At 45.8% G+C, this 20,703-nt stretch overlaps 1 protein-coding gene across 1 annotated transcript in view; it reads right to left on the reverse strand.

Annotated features, from left to right (window-relative positions):
• TXNRD1 (thioredoxin reductase 1) overlaps positions 1-20,703 on the reverse strand; it is a 148,479-nt gene that overhangs the window by 54,600 nt on the left and 73,176 nt on the right. The window contains exon 3 of the mRNA XM_063927773.1: positions 7,905-7,965. Within this exon, the coding sequence (XP_063783843.1) occupies positions 7,905-7,965 (61 nt within the window). The remainder of the gene's footprint in view (positions 1-7,904; positions 7,966-20,703) is intronic.

Here is a 20,703-nt window from a genome sequence, read left to right on the forward strand (position 1 = left end):
CACACGCCCATAAAACGGCCTTTTTCCGCCCAGTAACACCCATTTCCTGTCAATCACATTACGATCGCCAGAACGATGAAAAAGCCGTGAGTAAAAATCCTAACTGCATAGCAAATTTACTTGGCGCAGTCGCAGTGCGAACATTGCGCATGCGCATTAAGCGGAAAATCGCTGCGATGCGAAGATTTTTACCGAGCGAACAACTCGGAATGAGGGCCATAGTACATACTGTAAATTTAGTATGGTATTGCTGGTTTTGCTGCTAGATTCTTATTGTGAATTGTAGACTAGTGCTCCGAGCATCATCTAGGGGGCGTAGTATCATTTGTTGACATTCAGGATGTCAACAGCATAGTAGCTCAGAATGCAGACATTGAACATGTTGACAGTGACAGTGACACCTTGACATTGCCAGAATGTCGATATTGTGTATGTTGACAGAATGCAGACAATAGAATTGTCAGTGTAAACCTATTTGCAGCCTAACCCTATAATTAGGTGGAAACATTCTGTTAATGTCTACATTGTGATGGTCAACATGTTTTATGTCAACTGTCCGAAGATGTCGACATTCTGTGTAGACATTGTGACTGCATGCCTATGTGTATCAACATTGTAATGTCTGAGTTGTTCAGTTGGTGGGTTATTTTTGTAAGTTGAAGAGTTGGGCAGTGTGAGCACGTCATCTGTGACTTAAAGAACCCTTACTGAGCCAGGTGCAGGTATCCAGGTCAGTGATTGAATACCTACGCTACCCCTCCTACAGTATTATACTGTCTTTCATTTCCTAATAGTCGCATAATACAGAGCTGGAAATATTGTTGTTGGGATTTTTTTGTTTTTTTTACAGATATCTCATGGAAAAATGACCTCCCACTACACTTCCCACCAGACCTCCACCCTACCAAACTTCTGAAAGATAATGTATGTGTGCCTTATAAACTACATGTTGTTCATCATCTTATAGTTGTTTATTAAAGGAGGAGATCACCTTTAATACCCACTGGTTTAACCTGAGCATAATTACATGCAGGGGAGATATAATTAACTTTGAGATTAATTTATAGGTACTAACATCATCACCTGGGAGATATACTGAATGACAAAGCACGTATGGAAATATGATAATCCCTTTCCTTATTATAAACAGGGACTTTTATACTGGAATGACTGAAACATCCTGTTTAGATTGCATTTACAAGTACAGTAGATACAGAAGTGTTTAATTAAAAGCTCTAATATCAATAACCAAAATAAATCTGACTTGATTGGTCAGGATGGATGATGACAAGTACAAAAGGTTTAATGCAATCATTTGGCTCATTAGCCTGAAACATTGGTTTTGTGCAGTTTAGCTTACCTTGTGTGTGGCCATATATCCAGTCCTTTAGCTGTTGAGCAAAATTAACTGTGTGGTAATTTTAAGGCCCCTTGCCCTCTGTCATCAAAACCATGTTTTTAGTAGCATTTTATGAGACCAGTAAAAGCGGATGAATGAGTATTGGGATGAACAGGGGCAATTTAAAGCTGGGGGAGCATGTGTGCATATGTTTCTCCACTGAAAATAAAATGGCATGGTCCTACATGCATATAAGTAATCTAACCGTGGGTGGAAGGTGTGTGCACCACACACCCTGCAGCCATTAGCGATATACCACTAGGGATGAAATCTATTGATTCCAATGACTCAGAAGCCCACTTGTGCTTGTGATGAAGACTGGAAGCATAAAAGTATTCCATTATGGTCACTGCAAGTGAACACTATTGGCTCCATTGACACCCTCCCCCCACCTGAAAGGTGTTACCATTGGTCATCACTGCATGTGAAATTTGAATGTGTTTGAAAATGGAGTGTAACAGTTTTGCCTATTAGTGAAGTCCTAATACACATCTGTTAACCATATGCAAGTGTATGGGGTATGCAGTGTATCAACGACCGGGTCTGCCAGGGAAGTATAGGGAAAGTACAGGGTTGGATGAAGGACCTCACTGCCAGAAGGTCGAGACAGAAGGTCCAAGCAGGGCCAGATTAACAATGAAGCAGATGAAACTACAGCTCAAGGCCTCTACATAAGGTTATATAGTAGAAAGAAAGATATATAGATAGAAAGATAGATAGATCTCACTTTTTCCAAACAGAAAAAAAGTTTAAAAAAAAACAGCACTCACATTTCAGTAGCAGCGATGTTTACTTAAAAAAATAGAAAAAAATCCATACAGTCAGATACAATGACAGCAACAGCCCGACAGCCATTTCTACCATAGTCAGCTAGTTTTCCTTAGGGGCTGAAAACCAACTGACTGAGGTTGAAACAGTTGTCAGGTTGTTGCTGTCATTATTATCTGATGGAAAAAGTGAGTGTTATTTATTATTCATTATGGACTCTGTACCGCTCTCTCTCTCTAGGACATTGAGTGCTGTCTCGCTCTATTTTTTTTTATATAGGTATACAGTATATATATATGAGAGAGAGAGAGAAGCAGCAGCACATCCCTGCCCTACTGACAGCAACACATCACTGCCTCACTGACAGCAGCACATTCCTGACTCACTGACAGCAGCACATCCCCTTCTCATTGACAGCGGCACATCCCCGTCTCATTGACAGCGGCACATCCCCACCTCACCGACAGTGGCATATCCCCGCCTCACCGACAGCGGCACATCCCTGCCTTACTGACAGACATATAAATATCTGACAGAAAAAATGGCAGAATTAGCATATACCTCAAAGGACCTGACATCAATCCTCACCAAAGATGACTGGTACAATAATGATTTCTTAAAGTAACTTGAACAGGACTTAATTAAGCAGTAATTTCAGTATCACATTGTCTATCTGATTTAAACCCTACATCTCTACACAGAACTATTTTGTCACAACAGTGCCAATTTTATAAGATAGCTATACCACTCTTGGGTGTGCAGTAGTGCCAGACTCTGACAGGGCCACCCGGGAGCCGGTGAACTCACCGGTAGGCCCTACCAAATATTAGCCATGCCCTCTTTTGTGTGAATGCGGGGCCTACAAGAGTCAGACTGAGGAGAAGAGAGCGCAGCGGCCCTCAGCCACAGTAGCAGCAGGTGATCCTGAGCGGCGGTGGTGACACAGAATCGGACTGAGGGGAGGAGAGCGCAGCGGCCCTCAGCCACAGTAGCATCAGGTGATCCTGTGCGGTGGTTGTGACACAGAGTTGGACTGAGGGGAAGCGCACTGCGCTCTCCTCCCTGGGTCTCAGACACAGGAGCAGCAGCAGCAGAGCCAGGGCGGTGGCGGTGAGCAGCACTGTGGGGGCAATACCTGTGTATCTGGCACTGTGGGGGCAGTACCTGTGTATCTGGCACTGTGGAGGCAATATCTGTGTGTCTGGCACTACGGGGTCGGTATCTGTGTATATGACACTGTGGGGGCAGTATCTGTGTATATGGCACTGTAGGGGCATATGTGTATCTGGCACTGCCCTACTGGGGGCATATGTATATCTGGCACTGCACTACTGGGGGCGTATGTGTATCAGGCAGTACTGGGGGCGTATGTGTATCTGGCTCTGCTGGGGGCATATGTGTATCTGGCACTACTGAGGGTGTATGTGTATCTGGCACTGCACTACTGGGGGCATATGTGTATCCGGCACTCTACTATTGTCATTATGTCTATCTGCCACTATACTGGGTCATTATGTGTATCTGGCACTACTGGGGTCATTATGTGTATCTGGCCCTATACTGGAGTCATTATTTGTTTCTGGCACTCTACTGGGGTCTTTATGTGTATCTACTGTTCTCTCCCGGTGTAACCCAGGCGTGTATACTACTGTTCTCTCCCAGTGTAACCCAAGCGCATATACTACTGTTCTCTTTGGGTATAACTCAGGCACGGAGCTGCATTTGTAGCTTTTTGTCAGTGCAGGTGAGTGGCCTGGTATGTGACTGCTGCATTCTCCAGCTGCTTAACTGAGGTTGCTTCTTCTGTGTGATGGTCTCCGTGGGCAGATCTAAATCGGCACCTGCTGCTGAGCTAGCCATACTGGGTACTCAGCTTTAATGAGAGAAAGAGAAGCAGCCCATCCTTGTCCTATTAACAGCAACATATCACTGCCTCACTGTCAGCAGCACACCCCTGCCTCCCTGACAGCAGCACATCACTGCCTCACTGACAGCCCTAAATGTGGCGGGGTCTGGATTCCTCATCATAGGAGCTGATTCTGAGTTGTATCTTTTTCTGCAGTTGCATCTGTGACTTTATGCTAATGATGCTACAATGCCCTTCCCTGGTGTACATCCATGCATCTAAATATGCAATGACTGAGGCGCCCACTTTCACTGTCTACAGAGGCTGCAATCATACTTTGTGTGTCTTTAGATGTCACCATTGGGCACACTATTGTAACTTGCACCAGCCCTATGCTAGGTGCAGATCATCCATCTGTGCGTAATTCAATGTTTCTATACTTAACCATTTTCAGCAACACGCGCATACTATGTTATACCTGCGTCTGATTAGCCAACCGATGTAACCACACAAGAATGCCTAACACATTCCTTATATACTTCCTGGTGTGTGTGTCGGACTCTGTGCCTATTTCAGACCTGATCGCTCGCTAGCAGTATTCTGCAGCGCTGTGATCAGATAGTCGCCACCTACACGGGAGTGTATTTTAGCTGTGCAAGTGTGCGATCACATGTGCAGCCGAGCAGTACAAAAAGATCTTTTGCAGTTTCTGATTAGCCCAGGACTTACTCAGCCACTGCGATCACTTCAGCCTGTCCGGGACAGGATTTGATGTCAGACACCCGCCCTGCAATCGTTTGGACACGCCTGCGTTTTTCCAACCACTCCCTGAAAACGGTCAGTTGACATCCACAAACGCCTTCTTCCTGTCAGTCTCCTTGCGATCGGCTGTGCAAATGGATTCTTCGTAAAACCCATTGCACAGCAACGATCCGCTTTGTACCCGAGCGACGTGCCTGCGCATTGTGGTGCATACGCTTGCGCAGTTCTGACCTGATCGCAGCGCAGCGAAAAAAGCTAGCTTGGTGCAACTCAGATGCATGCGCACATGACAAATATTGCACAAGAAAAAAAATATAACACATTAGCCCCCTCAGAAAACATTAAAACAAATTGGGGGTGGGGGTATAATATAGCTTTTGGTATTACAATATGTTTAAAATTCCCACTGCTGTTTGAAAGGCCCAGTGTTGGCTGTAACATCTATATACAGGTTGAGTATCTCTTATCCAAAATGCTTGGGACCAGAAGTATTTTGGATATCGGATTTTTCTGTATTTAGGAATTACTGCATACCATAATGAGATATCATGGTGATGGGACCCAAGTCTAAGCACAGAATGCATTTATGTTTCATATACACCTTATACACACAGCCTGAAGGTCATTTAAGCCAATATTTTTAATAACTTTTTGCATTAAACAAAATGTGTGTAGATTCACACAATTCATTTATGTTTCATATACACACAGCTTGAAGGTCTTATAATACAATATTTTTAATAACTTTGTGAATTAAATAAAGTTTGTGTACATTGAGTCATCAGAAAACAAAGGTTTCACTATTTCACTCTCACTCAAAAAATTCCGTATTTTGGAATATTCCGTATTTTGGAATATTTGGATATGGGATACTCAACCTGTATTAATTTACTTATTAACATTTATGCAGCACTAGCATATTCGATTGCACTTTCTTTCAAAGTCAGGCAGGGACGGATCTAGACTTTTCTTCAGGGGGGGCGGTTTACTGTTTAATCTTGACTCCTCCCTCTACAGTCCCAACTCCTCCCATCTGCAATCCTAACTCCCCCTCTCTCAATTCTGACTGAACTTTTTGAGTGAGACTGAGATAGAGCTTTGTGATCGTTCTATGTACATGTGACTGTGCTATGGGGTAATTGTATTTATTAGCCCTAGTACCCACACGTCAGCAAGTGAGGGGCAAATGCTCTGTAACCCTTGCTCTCCTGGCTCCTCTGTGCTGCTGTGGTATAAGCTGCAGCACATCGTTCTGCCTCAGGCTCTCCCAGTAGAGCTCTCTTCTGCTCAAAAGTGGGCGTGGCTATGACTGTGTTAGGGGGGGGCGGTCGCCCCCTTCCCCCCCCCCTAGATCCGGCCCTGAAGTCAGGCAGGGGCGGATTGGGACCTGAGAGTGGCGCTGAAAAAATCTGTAGAAGTGGCCTCACATGGGCAGCACCAGAGGTGTACTGTGTAACCAAGGTGGCAGCACCACATCTCACATGTCAACAAACAAAACAGGCCCCCTATTTACATCAGCCCACCGGGCAGCTTCCCCGGGAGACCTGTGACCAAACCACCCCTGAGTGCATCTAGTGCAAGGAACGTCCTTGCTCCTCTAACTTCTTGTATCTTCCTGTAAAACTTGTAATACGCAAACACTTCTATTTAACTCTACAAATCCATGCACTGTAGACATGTAGGAATCCTTGTGCAAATTCACCTCTACAACAGGACCTGATCTTTGCACTTTGTGACTTAGGCCCATAATATACAGAAACTATCATTTTACTCTGTAACCAGAGACTTTTTGCTGCAAGTCAGTCTACCTCTCACTCTAGAGAGATTAGTTCAGGGAATAATTACTTGTCACTATAGGATTTTATACAGTTATCAATCAAAACCCTACTCAACAATGATGTTCCAATCTGCTGGTTTTGGAAGACTGAGAGATAGTAAAATGGAAAGAATAATGAGATCTCACTCAGCTAAAATGATGGCTTCTCCCATATACTGTCACACTCTGTCCACTACCTCTACATCAACTGTATTTAATTTGCCTCTACATCTACTGTATTTCTTATTGCCAAAGTAGTCACATACCTAGGAGGCAGTAAGTCAGCTGAATGACTGGAGATGTATTTTGTGTTCCACATAAACCTCCTGAGAGTGTTATTTTTACCACAAGGGTACTGAATATTTTTAAAGTAAGGAGAAAAATGAAAGTTTACAGGAAACATTAAGATAGAGATTACAGTGCAGAAAGCAAATTGCACGAATGAATGACATCAGTGCATTTGTAGGTTTAATACCAGCAATAAATAACATGTAACCTAAGGATGACTTCCTACCATAGGGTTACCTCCTTTTCATTGTCATATTTATGAACAGGGGCTGTGGACAGAGGACGAAGGTCTGGTGCCACCTTTTTTATCGTTAGAACCGCCTTTTCACTGTCATATTTATGAACTGGGGCTGTGGACAGAGGACGAAGCTCTAGTGCAGGGTTTCCCAACCGCGGTCCTCAAGGCACACTAACAGTCCTGGTTTTAGTGATATCCAGGCTTGAACACAGGTTATTTAATTAGTAGCTCAGTTATTTTGATTTAACCATCTGTGCTGAAGCCTGGATATCACTAAAACCTGCACTGTTGGTGTGCCTTGAGGACCGCGGTTGGGAATGCCTGCTCTAGTGCCACCTTTTTATTTTTAGACTTCAGACCATTTTCTTACCACTCTATTAATGACTGAAAAAATGACTTTATAGCATCAGATTCACAGATATACCCCTCACTTATCCATGTCAGCCCAGAGCCACACACTCTGCCTCTGGAACAGGCATTTCCAACCACGGTCCTCAAGGCACACTAAAAGTGCAGGTTTTAGTGATATCCAGGCTTCAGCACAGGTGACTTAATTAGTACCACAGTTATTTTGATTTAACCATCTGTGCTGAAGCCTGGATATCACTAAAACCTGCACTGTTGGTGTGCCTTGAGGTCCGTGGTTGGGAATGCCTGCTCTGGACTGTCCGAAGTGAACACAGACAGATGGCAACCATATCCTAACTCAAAAATAATATGCCTGCAGGCTCTCATTGTAACAAAATACAATTAGACTACATATATAAAACAAATAAAACCATCTCACCCATTTTGTTTATCTCCACCGCCAAATATTGAATATTCAGTTCATCAAAGAGGTCCTTAACCTACAAAAGAAAATCATCCAATAAATCACGTCATCTGCCAATGCCAGAGTGTGGTTGGTTAAACAGTGGCTATGTAATTTTAGCAATATTTGCTCAGTAAAATACAGTAGCTCCCATGAAACTGCCTTTGTTTTAGTCATTAACCTCATAAAACAAGCAAAATATTGCTGTACTTTATAGGACCCAAATCATTGCATTGCTTCTCTCTATTTCTCTTACTCACGGGGTAATTCAGAGTTGATCGATCGTAGATGTGCTATTTACTCTGACATGCGGGGGGACGCCCAGCACAGGGCTAGTTCACCCGGCATGTCAGGAAGGCCCCCCCCACGCACAGGTACAAAAGCATTGCACGGCGGCGATGCTTTTGTACCTGGCGAGTAGCTCCCTACCTGCGCAGCTCCTGCACGCTGGCAGGGAGCTACCTATCGCGTTCCGGGTTGCAGCGGCTGCATGTGATGTCACACAGCCGCCGCGGCCTCCAATAGTCCGGGCACGCCTCCGTTGTCCAGACCACGCCCCGCCAATGGTGCCATAACGTTGTTGGCATGCCCCCTCCCGCACCGCGACCGTCTCTGCCTGTCAGTCAGGCAGAGGCGATCAGAGCCAGTGAGATGCTGATAGCACTGGGCTCCCAGGGTGCGCACACGCAGTGTACGCACTCCACAAATTAATTCAGACTGCGATTGCGGCCACTGCAGCGATGCAGTCTGAATTACCCCCTCAGTTCAGCTGGAGAATTATTGATTGATTCCCATACAGAAAGGATGGGTAGGTACAGGTGCGTCACCTGGTGTGGTGACACCCGATGCGCACCCTTGATATGCCAGCGCTCCGGAGGCGTGCTCGCGGCAAAATGGGCATGTCCACAAAAAGGGGTGTGGCCTTGCGGTATTGTCACTCCAGGGGCGTGCCCAGCATCTCCGGAGATGCTAGGCTGCCCCCGGAGACTGTCTCCCAGCATTGTCAGCTCCTCTTCTATGACAGGAGCCGGGTGCTATAGCAGACTTTCATGTTGCAGCACATTGCTCCTGTCACTGCGGAGGAGCCCACAGTGTGGTGTCACCCCTTACAGGCGTCACAACCGGGTGCAGGCCGCACCCCCCTTGTGACGCCACTGGGTAGGTATGCACAAAAAAAAGGTATCTGGACAATAGATCTACACTGTCTAGTTAGATAGTCAATAGGTCCAAGCCATATGTTCGACAGGTGCAAAAGGCAGGCAGTTTCAAAGGGTCGACATGACAATGGTCGACATGCGAGTTTTATGGGTTTTTTTTTTTTTTACATGTTTTCCCAACATTTGCTTGATTTACTATCTACATAGGGGTCTATTCACTTATATTCGGAACTGCCGTCTTGTCGGAAAGACGGCAGTTTCCGTGATGCAACCTATTCAATGGGGCTGCTGTCAGCAATTCGGCAGATTAGCCGCGGATCCACATGTTTTGTCAGATTTGCGGCCAAATCTGACAGGTTTTAGTCCCGTTTTCGACAATGTCAATCTGACTTTAAAAAAAGTCGGAGTGACATTGTCGAGAATGGCCAAAACCTGTTGGATTTGGCCGCAAATTAAATACTGCATTGTCGGATCCTTTCCGTCGGAAAGGATCCGACATGCATTGAATAGACCCCATAGACTGCAATTAGGAATATTAACCTGATACCGGCAGCTGGGTGAGCCATCTTACCTGAAGCGTGGGAAGCAAAGCATGGTGAGAGAAGCAAGCTTACAAAGGTCTACGGTGGTCATTCCGAGTTGTTCGCTCGTTGCCGATTTTCGCTATGCTGCGATTTGTTGCTAAATGCGCATGCGCATGGTACGCAGCGCGCATGTGCTTAGTTATTTAACTAAAACTTAGTAGATTTGCTGGTGTGCGTGCAACGCTTTTCATTCACACTGCTGATCAGTGAGTGATTGACAGGAAAGGGGCGTGTCTGGGTGGTAACTGAGCGTTTTCCGGGAGTGTGCTAAAAAACGCAGGCGTGCCAAGGAAAAACGCAGGAGTGTCTGGAGAAACGGGGGAGTGGCTGGCCGAACGCAGGGCGTGTTTGTGACGTCAACCCAGGAACTAAACAGACCGAGCTGATCGCTATCTAGGAATAGGTCTGGAGTTACTTAGAAACTGCAAGAAAATATTTAGTAGCAATTTTGCTAATCTTTCGTTCGCTATTCTGCTAAGCTAAGATACACTCCCAGAGGGCACGGCCTAGCGTGTGCAATGCTGCTAAAAGCAGCTAGCGAGCGAACAACTCGGAATGACCACCTACGTTTCCACTGATGATGATCACAAAACATGAAATATACAAGGTGTGAAAAAAAAAAAATGTGTCAGCCACTGTGGTGTCAACCATTGTCATGTCGACCTTTTGATCCTGTCGACATTTTGTAACTGTCGACTTTTCATCTGTTGACCTTTCGTACCTGAGGACCTAATGCATGTTGACTATATGGTGTCGACCTATTGACTGACTCTAGGCAGTTTAGATCTCCTACACCACCCCCACACAAAAAACATGCTATAATGGTAACACTGCATTTTAGCTTCATGCAGCATGTGTTTCAGCCTGGTGAATGTACTATTGTTTTTGAAGAGTGATAGCTTTTTTTTGCAGCAAATATATTTTTTTCCTTTTTGTGGCCATTGCATAGTAAACAGGCTTAATTGTATATAAATGATAACTTATAGTGTTTGTCTCACAATTACTTTAACACAATTATAACAACTCTAGGCCCCAATTACACTTGGATTGTTCCTCCAAGTAGAAGGGTGACACATATACCGTGTACTAAGGGAGTTATTCAGGTTTGTTAGCAAACCAAAAAAACAAGAAACTGGGAAAAACCATGTGCAGTGCAGGTGGGGCAGATGTAACATATGCAGAGAGAGTTAAATTTGGGTGGGGTGTGTTTAAACAGAAATATACGTTATGGTAAGAACTTACCGTTGATAACGTGATTTCTCTTATGTCCACAGGTATCCACAGGATAACATTGGGATATTGTCAAGCGACAGCGAAAATGGCACCAACACGGTCACGAGCTTTCTGGCCTCCCAAGATGCATTGGGGCCTCCACTATATAGTCCCGCCCACTGACTCAGTCAGATCAGTTCTTTCCACAGCGATTTTAGGCAGGAACATCAGGCAGAGACCTGTTTAGGCGATAAGAACACACATTCACACCCTTCCATACAAGAAGGAAGAGGTTTTAGTGATTGTCTAGATCCTCAAATCAGATGCGTCAGGGTGGGATCCCTGTGGATACCTGTGGACATAAGAGAAATCACGTTATTAACGGTAAGTTCTTACCATAACGTATATTTCTCTGGCTGGGTCCATAGGATAACATTGGGATTCCCAAAGCCATTTTAGTGGTGGGGACGCTCCTGATTGCACAGGAGGACCTTTCGCCCGAAGTCTGCGTCATGAGAGGCAAAAGTATCCAAGGCATAATATCTGATGAATGTGTTTATGGAAGACCATGTGGCTGCCCTACATATCTGTTCTGCTGAAGCACCCTGTTGTGCTGCCCAAGAAGGACCTACCTTGCGTGTAGAGTGTGCAGAGACATTAGCCGGAATAGGGAGATCTGCATGAGAATAAGCTTCTGATATTACCATTCGGAGCCATCTCGCCAGCGTCTGTTTACTAGCAGGCCATCCTCTCCTATGGAATCCGTAGAGAATGAATAGAGAATCTGTTTTCCTGATGGCACTAGTACGATCTATGTAGATTCTTAAAGCCCGGACCACGTCCAGCGACGCTTCTCCCGCAGATAGCCCCTATACCTGAAAAGCTGGGACTACAATCTCTTCATTCAGGTGAAACTTTGATACCACCTTTGGAATATAGCTAGATCTCGTTCTGAAAACTGCTCTGTCTGGAATAAAACTTAGGAAAGGAGACTTACACGATAATGCTCCTAAATCTGACACTCTTCTGGCTGACGCCATTGCCAGTAAAAAAAATAACTTTAACCGTTAACCACTTAAGATCTGCTCTCTCAAGTGGTTCAAACAAAGGACCCTGGAGAAATGAAAGAACTAAATTCAAATCCCAGGGAGCTGCAGGAGGAACAAATGGAGGTTGAATATGTACTACTCCTTGAAAAAACATACGTACATCCTGTAAATCAGCAATCCTTTGCTGAAACCATACAGTTAATGCTGATACTTGAACCCTCAAGGAAGCAACTTTCAACCCTTTATCCAATCCTGCCTGAAGGAAATCCAAAATCCTAGCTACTTTACAAGATCTCGGATTGAATTTTTTTCCAGTACACCAATGAATATAGGCTTGCCATATTCTATGATACACACAGGCCGAAGAAGGCTTTCTTGCTCTAAGCATAGTTTGGATTACTTGTTTAGAAAATCCTTTAGCCTCTAAGATAGAGGTTTCAACAGCCACGCCGTCAAAGACAGGCGATCCAGATGACTGTGACAACAAGGACCCTGCATAAGCAGATCTGGACGTTGAGGGAGCAGTATCGGTGCTTCCCCGGACATTCTCAACAGATCTGTGTACCAATGCCTTCTTGGCCAAGCTGGAGCTATTAGAATGATCGCTCCTTTTGCCTGTTTTATCTTTCTCACTACTCTGGGTAACAGAGATATTGGAGGGAACAGATATGCCAGCTGAAACCTCCATTCTACTGACAGTGCGTCTACAAGGACCGCTCCTGGGTCCCTTGTTCTCGATCCGTACCTCGGAACTTTGTTGTTTAGACGCGACGCCATAAGGTCTATCTCCGGTAGACCCCATCTGTTCACCAGTGTCTGAAACACTTCTGGGTGTAGTGCCCATTCAGTTTCCTGAATGGTGTGCCGACTGAGAAAATCCGCTTCCCAGTTTAGTACACCCGGGACAAATACTGCTGATAATGCCGGGAGATGGAGTTCTGCCCATTTTAGAATGGGGGTTACTTCCTCCATAAGACTCTTGCTGTGAGTTCCTCCTTGATGCTACTGCCGTTGCATTGTCTGAGCGAATCTGGACTGGTCTTCCTTGTAGATTGTCCTTTGCCTGAACCAGAGCCAAGTAAATGCCCCTTATTTCTAACAGATTTATTGGCAGGCGACTTTCCCTTGCGGTCCACTTTCCTTGGAACCATAGGCTTCCGAGTACCGCCCCCCAGCCCTGCAGGCTGGCATCTGTTGTCAGGACTTGCCACTCCTTTATCCAAAAGGGTCTCCCCTTGTCTAAATGGTCTGTCTGTAGCCACCACGCTAGAGACCTTTTTACATTTACTGGAATCTTTATCATCTGCTTCTTTATCGTCTGATGATTTCTGTTCCATTTGGTCAGAATAAGATGCTGCAACGGTCTGGAGTGGAATTGCGCATATTCCAGCATGTCGAAGGTTGATACCATCAGACCCAACAGTCGCATTGCTGCATGGACTGACATTGTCTGGGCTTGCAACGCTTCCTGAGCCATTAGCTGCACCTTGACTATCTTTTTCTCTGGCAAGAGACTTTCTGTAGGTCTGAATCCAATATGGCCCCCAAATAAACCATCCGCTGTGACGGATTCAGGGACGACTTTTCCCAATTTATGAGCCACCCGTGTCTCTGTAAACAAACTATCGTCTGTTGAAGATGGCTCAACAGTAAAACTTGCGACTGTGCTAAGATTAACAGGTCGTCCAGGTATGGGAATATTCTTATCCCCTGTTTGCGCAGACAAGCTGCCATAACCACCATGATCTTGGTAAACACCCTGGGTGCTGTAGCTAGCCCGAACGGCAGAGCTTGGAACTGGAAATGTTCCTGGAGGATGGCAAACCTGAGGTAACACTGATGTGATAGTGCTATAGGCACATGTAGGTAAGCATCCCGTACATCCAGAGATACCATGTAATCTCCCGGTTCCATAGCCAACATTATGGAGCGTAACGTCTCCATGTGGAACTTCGGGATCCATATGTACTTGTTCAACATTTTCAGATTTCGAATTGGTCGGTATGACCCATTTGGTTTCTGGATTAGAAATAGATTGGAGTAAAACCCCTGAGATACTACCTTCTGCACCCAAGCATCTGCTGTTGACTGTTGCCATATGTGTGCAAAAAGAAGGAGTCGGCCCCCAACCCTGGAATCCTCCAGACGGAGGCCCGTCTCTTCAGGCTGACGGTTTCTGTTCAGGTTTGGAAGCTGGCTTTTTGCTAGCCCACTGCTTCCTACCCCTGGATTTAAACTGGGGTTGCTTAGGCTCCTCTTTAGCTTTCGCTTTGCTTTGCCAACGAAATGAGCGAAATTTTAAACCCTTGGACTTAGGGTTATAAGCAGCCGGAAATCTGACCTTTTTTGATTCAGCCTCCGATTCTAGGATATCCGATAAAGGTTTTCCAAATAATATATTACCGACAAAAGGCAATGCTTCCAATTCTTTCTTGGACTCCGCATCTGCCTTCCAGGTCCGTAGCCATACTGCTCTGCGAGCGACTACTGTCAAGGCTGAAGCTTTAGAAGCAACTGTGCCTACATCAATTGCTGCTTCTTCCAAATACTGGGCAGATTGTCTTAAACGGCATAAACGATCCTCTTGCTCCCTAGTAGGAGAAGGGATGTCATTCTCTAGTTCCTCTATCCATTCGCCCATTGCCTTTGCTACCCAGGCTGAAGCCATAGCAGGTCTTACCACTGCTCCTACTAGAGAAAAAATATTTTTTAACAGGCTCTCTACCCTTCTGTCTGTGACATCATTCAATGAGGTAGATGACAGTGGTAAAGCAGATTTATGCACAAGTCGCAGAACATGTGCATCTACTTTTGGAGGCACTTCTCTTTTCGAACAATCCACAGCAGGAAATGGATAATAAGAATCCCATCTCTTAGGAATCTTATACTTTTTACTGGGCGCTGCCCAAGACTCCTCCATCATTTCCATCATTTCCGTCAGCTCATCTGACGCTGGGAATTCAGCTTTCACTGAATTTGTTCTTTTAAATACAGGTGCTTTTGCTTTTAACACTGTCTTGGCTGGCTCTTCTAACGAGAGAACAGCCTTTACAGCATTAATAAGTTCAGCTACATCTTCTGAACTAAAGCTCTGCGACTGATCATCATACGGAGTTGAATCTATTGTATCATCATCATCCGATGTATTATCTTGTGTAGTCTGCCACAAAGACGTATCTGTCTTAGTCTTACCTGCCCCTTGGTTGCTTGTAGAGGCTACTGGAACCAAACCATAGGAAGGGAGCTGCATGTATGGGTTCATAGTGTAACCTAACCCTTGAGGTGGTGCTACCGGAGCTAACCTGTCCGCTATTGAAGACAGAGTCTTTGCGAACATATTCCATGGTGGCTCTGTTGGTGGTTGAACCAACTCCTGTTTTTTTACTTCGCTGAAAAGCGAAACAGTTTGCACACAAACCCTCATAAGTGACCAATTGATTCATATCAATTACCCCTGACTTACAAGATAAGCATGTTAGGGCTGTAGGAGTGCTTGATAAATTCTCCTCATCACTTTTGCCGCTCACAGACATGGCATTAACCTGTTAATGACTACCCAATTTGTGACTGAAAATCACCCTATATGTCAGTATATAGAGGTGAGATCAATCTGACCACAGTGCACCTGATGTGAGGGTCAGAACAGGACTGACATTACACAGAAAAGTCAGCACACATACTAGCAGTCAGTCACATGTTAAAGCATTAGACATTGTCATATGAGAATACAACCTCCATAACAACTTATACATAAGTAGGAAAATTGTACTTCTGTTTTAAACTGGTTCTTTTCTCAACATAGCATGCAGAAAACACAGTAATTTACAGGTCTCATATGCAATAGGTACTAAAAATTAACAATGCATACTAAGAAGTAGAGAGAATTTTTAGTACTGTATACCCTGCCTCCGTAGAGCGGGATACAGGAAGACTCACCACACTTCCATATCCAAGCAAATACGCTCGTAAGACGCTGAGTGGATTCAGACGCTACTGGTGTACACTGCTGCTCTTGATAACTGATAACGGACACGGACGCTCACCAACGGACACGGACGCTGAGCGACTTCCACGTGTATGCAGACGCTAAGGCCTGCGACTCTGTCTGGGCGGGTTTATCTCCAGTGTACACAACCGCAGCGTCTAAGCTGTGACCGAGTACCCTCGTGGAAGCGTCTGAGCTGGAAGTGAGGTCATTTAGTTCATGAAACGAGAAACACGCGGGAACTGGCCATGAACTCGGAGGAGGGACGGCCAGGAGAGCGTCTGAATCACCCTGTTGACTTAAACTCCCAGGATCGCGGCCTCTACCTAGTCCTGGCGCCTATGATCCCCGGAGCGTAGCGCTGTCGCACTCTAGATGTTCGGCGCATCAACACACTGTTTGTAGTCTCCACCAAAATCAGTGTAGCTGTGTCCTGACCCCTCTAGTAAGAGGAAGTCCATAGACTCACCGTCTCCCCATACTCCGGCCACAGCCTGGTTACGTCTGCTGGACCTGCTAGAACATCCGACACAGACGCCCGTCGAGACAGCACTGATACCCGAAGGTAAGCGTTGTTGCGAGCCGGTGGGGAGTTGTTGGAGCGACTCTTTCTAGTATGCGTTTAAGACGCTGTTAAGAGAAGTCGCTCAAAAAAACAATATAGCAAGTCTATAAAAATAAAGGAGGTCATTCCGAGTTGTTCGCTCGCAAGCGGATTTTAGCAGATTTGCTCATGCTAAGCCGCCGCCTACTGGGAGTGAATCTTAGCATCTTAAAATTGCGAACGATGTATTCGCAATATTGCGATTACACACCTCATAGCAGTTTCTGAGTAGCTTCAGACTTACTCGGCATCTGCGATCATTTCACTGCTTGTCATTCCTGGTTTGACGTCACAAACACACCCAGCGTTCGCCCAGACACTCCCCCGTTTCTCCGGCCACTCCTGCGTTTATTCCGGAAACGGTAGCGTTTTTTCCCACACGCCCATAAAACGGCCTGTTTCCGCCCAGTAACACCCATTTCCTGTCAATCACATTACGATCGCCAGAACGATGAAAAAGCCGTGAGTAAAATTACTAAGTGCATAGCAAATTTACTTGGCGCAGTCGCAGTGCGGACATTGCGCATTAAGCGGAAAATCGCTGCGATGCGAAGATTTTTACCGAGCGAACAACTCGGAATGAGGGCCAAAATAATAAAAAGCTTGAGGCTGCTCTCACAGCAGCCCTGTGACCATGCGGCTTCCTGCCGCACCAAGCAAAAAACTGATCTGACTGAGTCAGTGGGCGGGACTATATAGTGGAGGCCCCAATGCATCCTGGGAGGCCAGAAAGCTTGTGACCGTGTTGGTGCCATTTTCGCTGTCGCTCAACAATATCCCAATGTTATCCTGTGGACCCAGCCAGAGAAATCTAAATTGCAGTGTAAAAATAAAGCAGCCATTATTTACCCTGCACAGAAACAATATAACCCCCCCAAATCTAACTCTCTCTGCACGTTATATCTGCCCCACCTGCAGTGCACATGGGGGGTAATTCCAAGTTGATCGCAGCAGGAATTTAGTTAGCAATTGGGCAAAACCATGTGCACTGCAGGGGAGGCAGATATAACATGTGCAGAAAGAGTTAGATTTGGGTGGGTTATTTTATTTTTGTGCAGGGTAAATACTGGCTGCTTTATTTTTACACTGCAAATTAGATTGCAGATTGAACACACCCCACCCAAATCTAACTCTCTCTACACATGTTATATCTGCCTCCCCTGCAGTGCACATGGTTTTGCCCAATTGCTAACAAAAATCCTGCTGCGATCAACTTGGAATTACCCCCATGGTTTTGCCCAGTTGCTTGCTTTTTCGTTTTGCTAACAAACCTGAATAAGGCCTTATGACTGCACATTGGTGCAAAACAACCATTTGCACAATTATTTGTGTGGTATAAGGAATGACAGGACAGGTGGTGAACAGACAAAGTGGTTTAATTACTAACCAATGACTTGTTAAAGGCATCATATCCCAGAGTATTTAACCCCAAAATAAGAAAGGACAATGTATTTAATAATAAGAATTTACTCACCGGTAATTCTATTTCTCGTAGTCCGTAGTGGATGCTGGGAACTCCGTAAGGACCATGGGGAATAGCGGGCTCCGAAGGAGGCTGGGCACTCTAGAAAGATCTTAGACTACCTGGTGTGCACTGGCTCCTCCCACTATGACCCTCCTCCAAGCCTCAGTTAGGACACCGTGCCCGGACGAGCGTACACAATAAGGAAGGATTTTGAATCCCGGGTAAAACTCATACCAGCCACACCAAATCACACCGTATAACTCGTGATATGAAACCCAGTTAACAGTATGATACAACTGAGCCTTTCAACAGATGGCTCAACAATAACCCGATTTAGTTAACAATAACTATTTACAAGTATTGCAGATAAACCGCACTTGGGATGGGCGCCCAGCATCCACTACGGACTATGAGAAATAGAATTACCGGTGAGTAAATTCTTATTTTCTCTGACGTCCTAGTGGATGCTGGGAACTCCGTAAGGACCATGGGGATTATACCAAAGCTCCCAAACGAGCGGGAGAGTGCGGATGACTCTGCAACACCGAATGAGAGAACTCCAGGTCCTCCTCAGCCAGGGTATCAAATTTATAGAATTTTGCAAACGTGTTTGCCCCTGACCAAGTAGCAGCTCGGCAAAGTTGTAAAGCCGAGACCCCTCGGGCAGCCGCCCAAGATGAGCCCACCTTCCTTGTGGAATGGGCATTGACAGATTTTGGCTGTGGAAGGCCTGCCACAGAATGTGCAAGCTGAATTGTACTACAAATCCAACGAGCAATAGTCTGCTTAGAAGCAGGAGCACCCAGCTTGTTGGGTGCATATAGGATAAACAGCGAGTCAGATTTTCTGACTCCAGCCGTCCTGGAAACATATATTTTCAGGGCCCTGACCACGTCTAACAACTTGGAGTCCTCCAAGTCCCTAGTAGCCGCAGGCACCACAATAGGCTGGTTCAGGTGAAACGCTGACACCACCTTAGGGAGAAACTGGGAACAAGTCCTCAATTCTGCCCTATCCATATGGAAAATCAGATAAGGGCTTTTACAGGACAAAGCCGCCAATTCTGATACTCGCCTGGCCGAAGCCAAGGCCAACAACACGACCACCTTCCACGTGAGATATTTCAGATCCACGGTTTTAGTGGTTCAAACCAATGTGATTTTAAGAAACTCAACACCGCGTTGAGATCCCAAGGTGCCATAGGGGGCACAAACGGGGGCTGAATATGCAGCACTCCCTTTACAAATGTCTGAACTTCAGGTACTGAAGCTAGTTCTTTTTGAAAGAAAATCGACAGAGCCGAGATCTGTACCTTAATGGAGCCCAGTTTTAGGCCCATATTCACTCCTGCTTGCAGGAAATGCAGAAATCGACCTAGTTGAAATTCCTCTGTTGGGGCCTTTTCGGCCTCACACCATGCAACATACTTCCGCCATATGCGGTGATAATGATTTGCTGTAACCTCTTTCCTAGCTTTAATAAGCGTAGGAATGACTTCCTCCGGAATGCCCTTTTCCTTCAGGATCCGGCGTTCAACCGCCATGCCGTCAAACGCAGCCGCGGTAAGTTTTGGAACAGACAGGGCCCCTGCTGCCGCAGGTCCTGTCTGAGCGGCAGAGGCCATGGGTCCTCTGATATAATTTCTTGAAGTTCTGGGTACCAAGCTCTTCTTGGCCAATCCGGAACCACGAGTATCGTTCTTACTCCTCGCCTTCTTATTATTATTCTCAATACCTTTGGTATGAGGGGCAGAGGAGGGAACACATAAACCGACTGGTACACCCACGGTGTTACCAGAGCGTCCACAACTATCGCCTGAGGGTCCCTTGACCTGGCGCAATATCTTTTATAGCTTTTTGTTGAGGCGGGACGCCATCATGTCCACCTGTGGCCTTTCCCAAAGGTGTACAATCCTTTGGAAGACTTCTGGATGAAGTCCCCACTCTCCCGGGTGGAGGTCGTGTCTGCTGAGAAGATCTGCTTCCCAGTTGTCCACTCCGGGAATGAACACTGCTGACAGTGCTAACACATGATTTTACGCCCATCGGAGAATCCTTGTGGCTTCTGCCATCGCCATCCTGCTTCTTGTGTCGCCCTGTTGGTTTACATGGGCGACCGCCGTGATGTTGTCTGATTGGATCAGTACCGGCTGGTTTTGAAGCAGAGGCCTTGCCTGACCCAGGGCATTGTAACCGGCCCTCAGTTCCAGAATATTTTGTGTAGAGAAGTCACCTGACTTGACCAAAGTCCTTGGAAGTTTCTTCCCTGTGTGACTGCCCCCAGCCTCAAAGGCTGGCCTCCATGGTCACTAGGACCTAGTCCAGTATGTCGAACCTGCGGCCCTCCTTAAGATGGGCACTCTGCAGCCACCATTTTAGAGATACCCTGGTCCTTGGAGACAGGGTTATCAGCCGATGCATTTGAAGATGCGATCCGGACCACATGTCCAACAGGTCCCACTGAAAAGTTCTTGCATGGAACCTGCCGAATGGGATTGCTTCGTAGGAAGCTACCATTTTTCCCAGGATTCGCGTGCAATGATGCACAGATACCTGTTTTGGCTTCAGGAGGTCTCTGACTAGAGATGACAGCTCCTTGGCTTTCTCCTCCCGGAGAAACACTTATTTCTGGTCTGTGTCCAGAACCATCCCCAGGAACAGTAGACGTGTCATAGGAACCAGCTGTGACTTTGGACTGTTTAGAATCCAACCCTGCTGTT

This window comes from Pseudophryne corroboree, chromosome 6 (genome assembly GCF_028390025.1).
Source record: "Pseudophryne corroboree isolate aPseCor3 chromosome 6, aPseCor3.hap2, whole genome shotgun sequence".
NCBI classification, from domain to species: Eukaryota; Metazoa; Chordata; class Amphibia; order Anura; family Myobatrachidae; genus Pseudophryne; species Pseudophryne corroboree.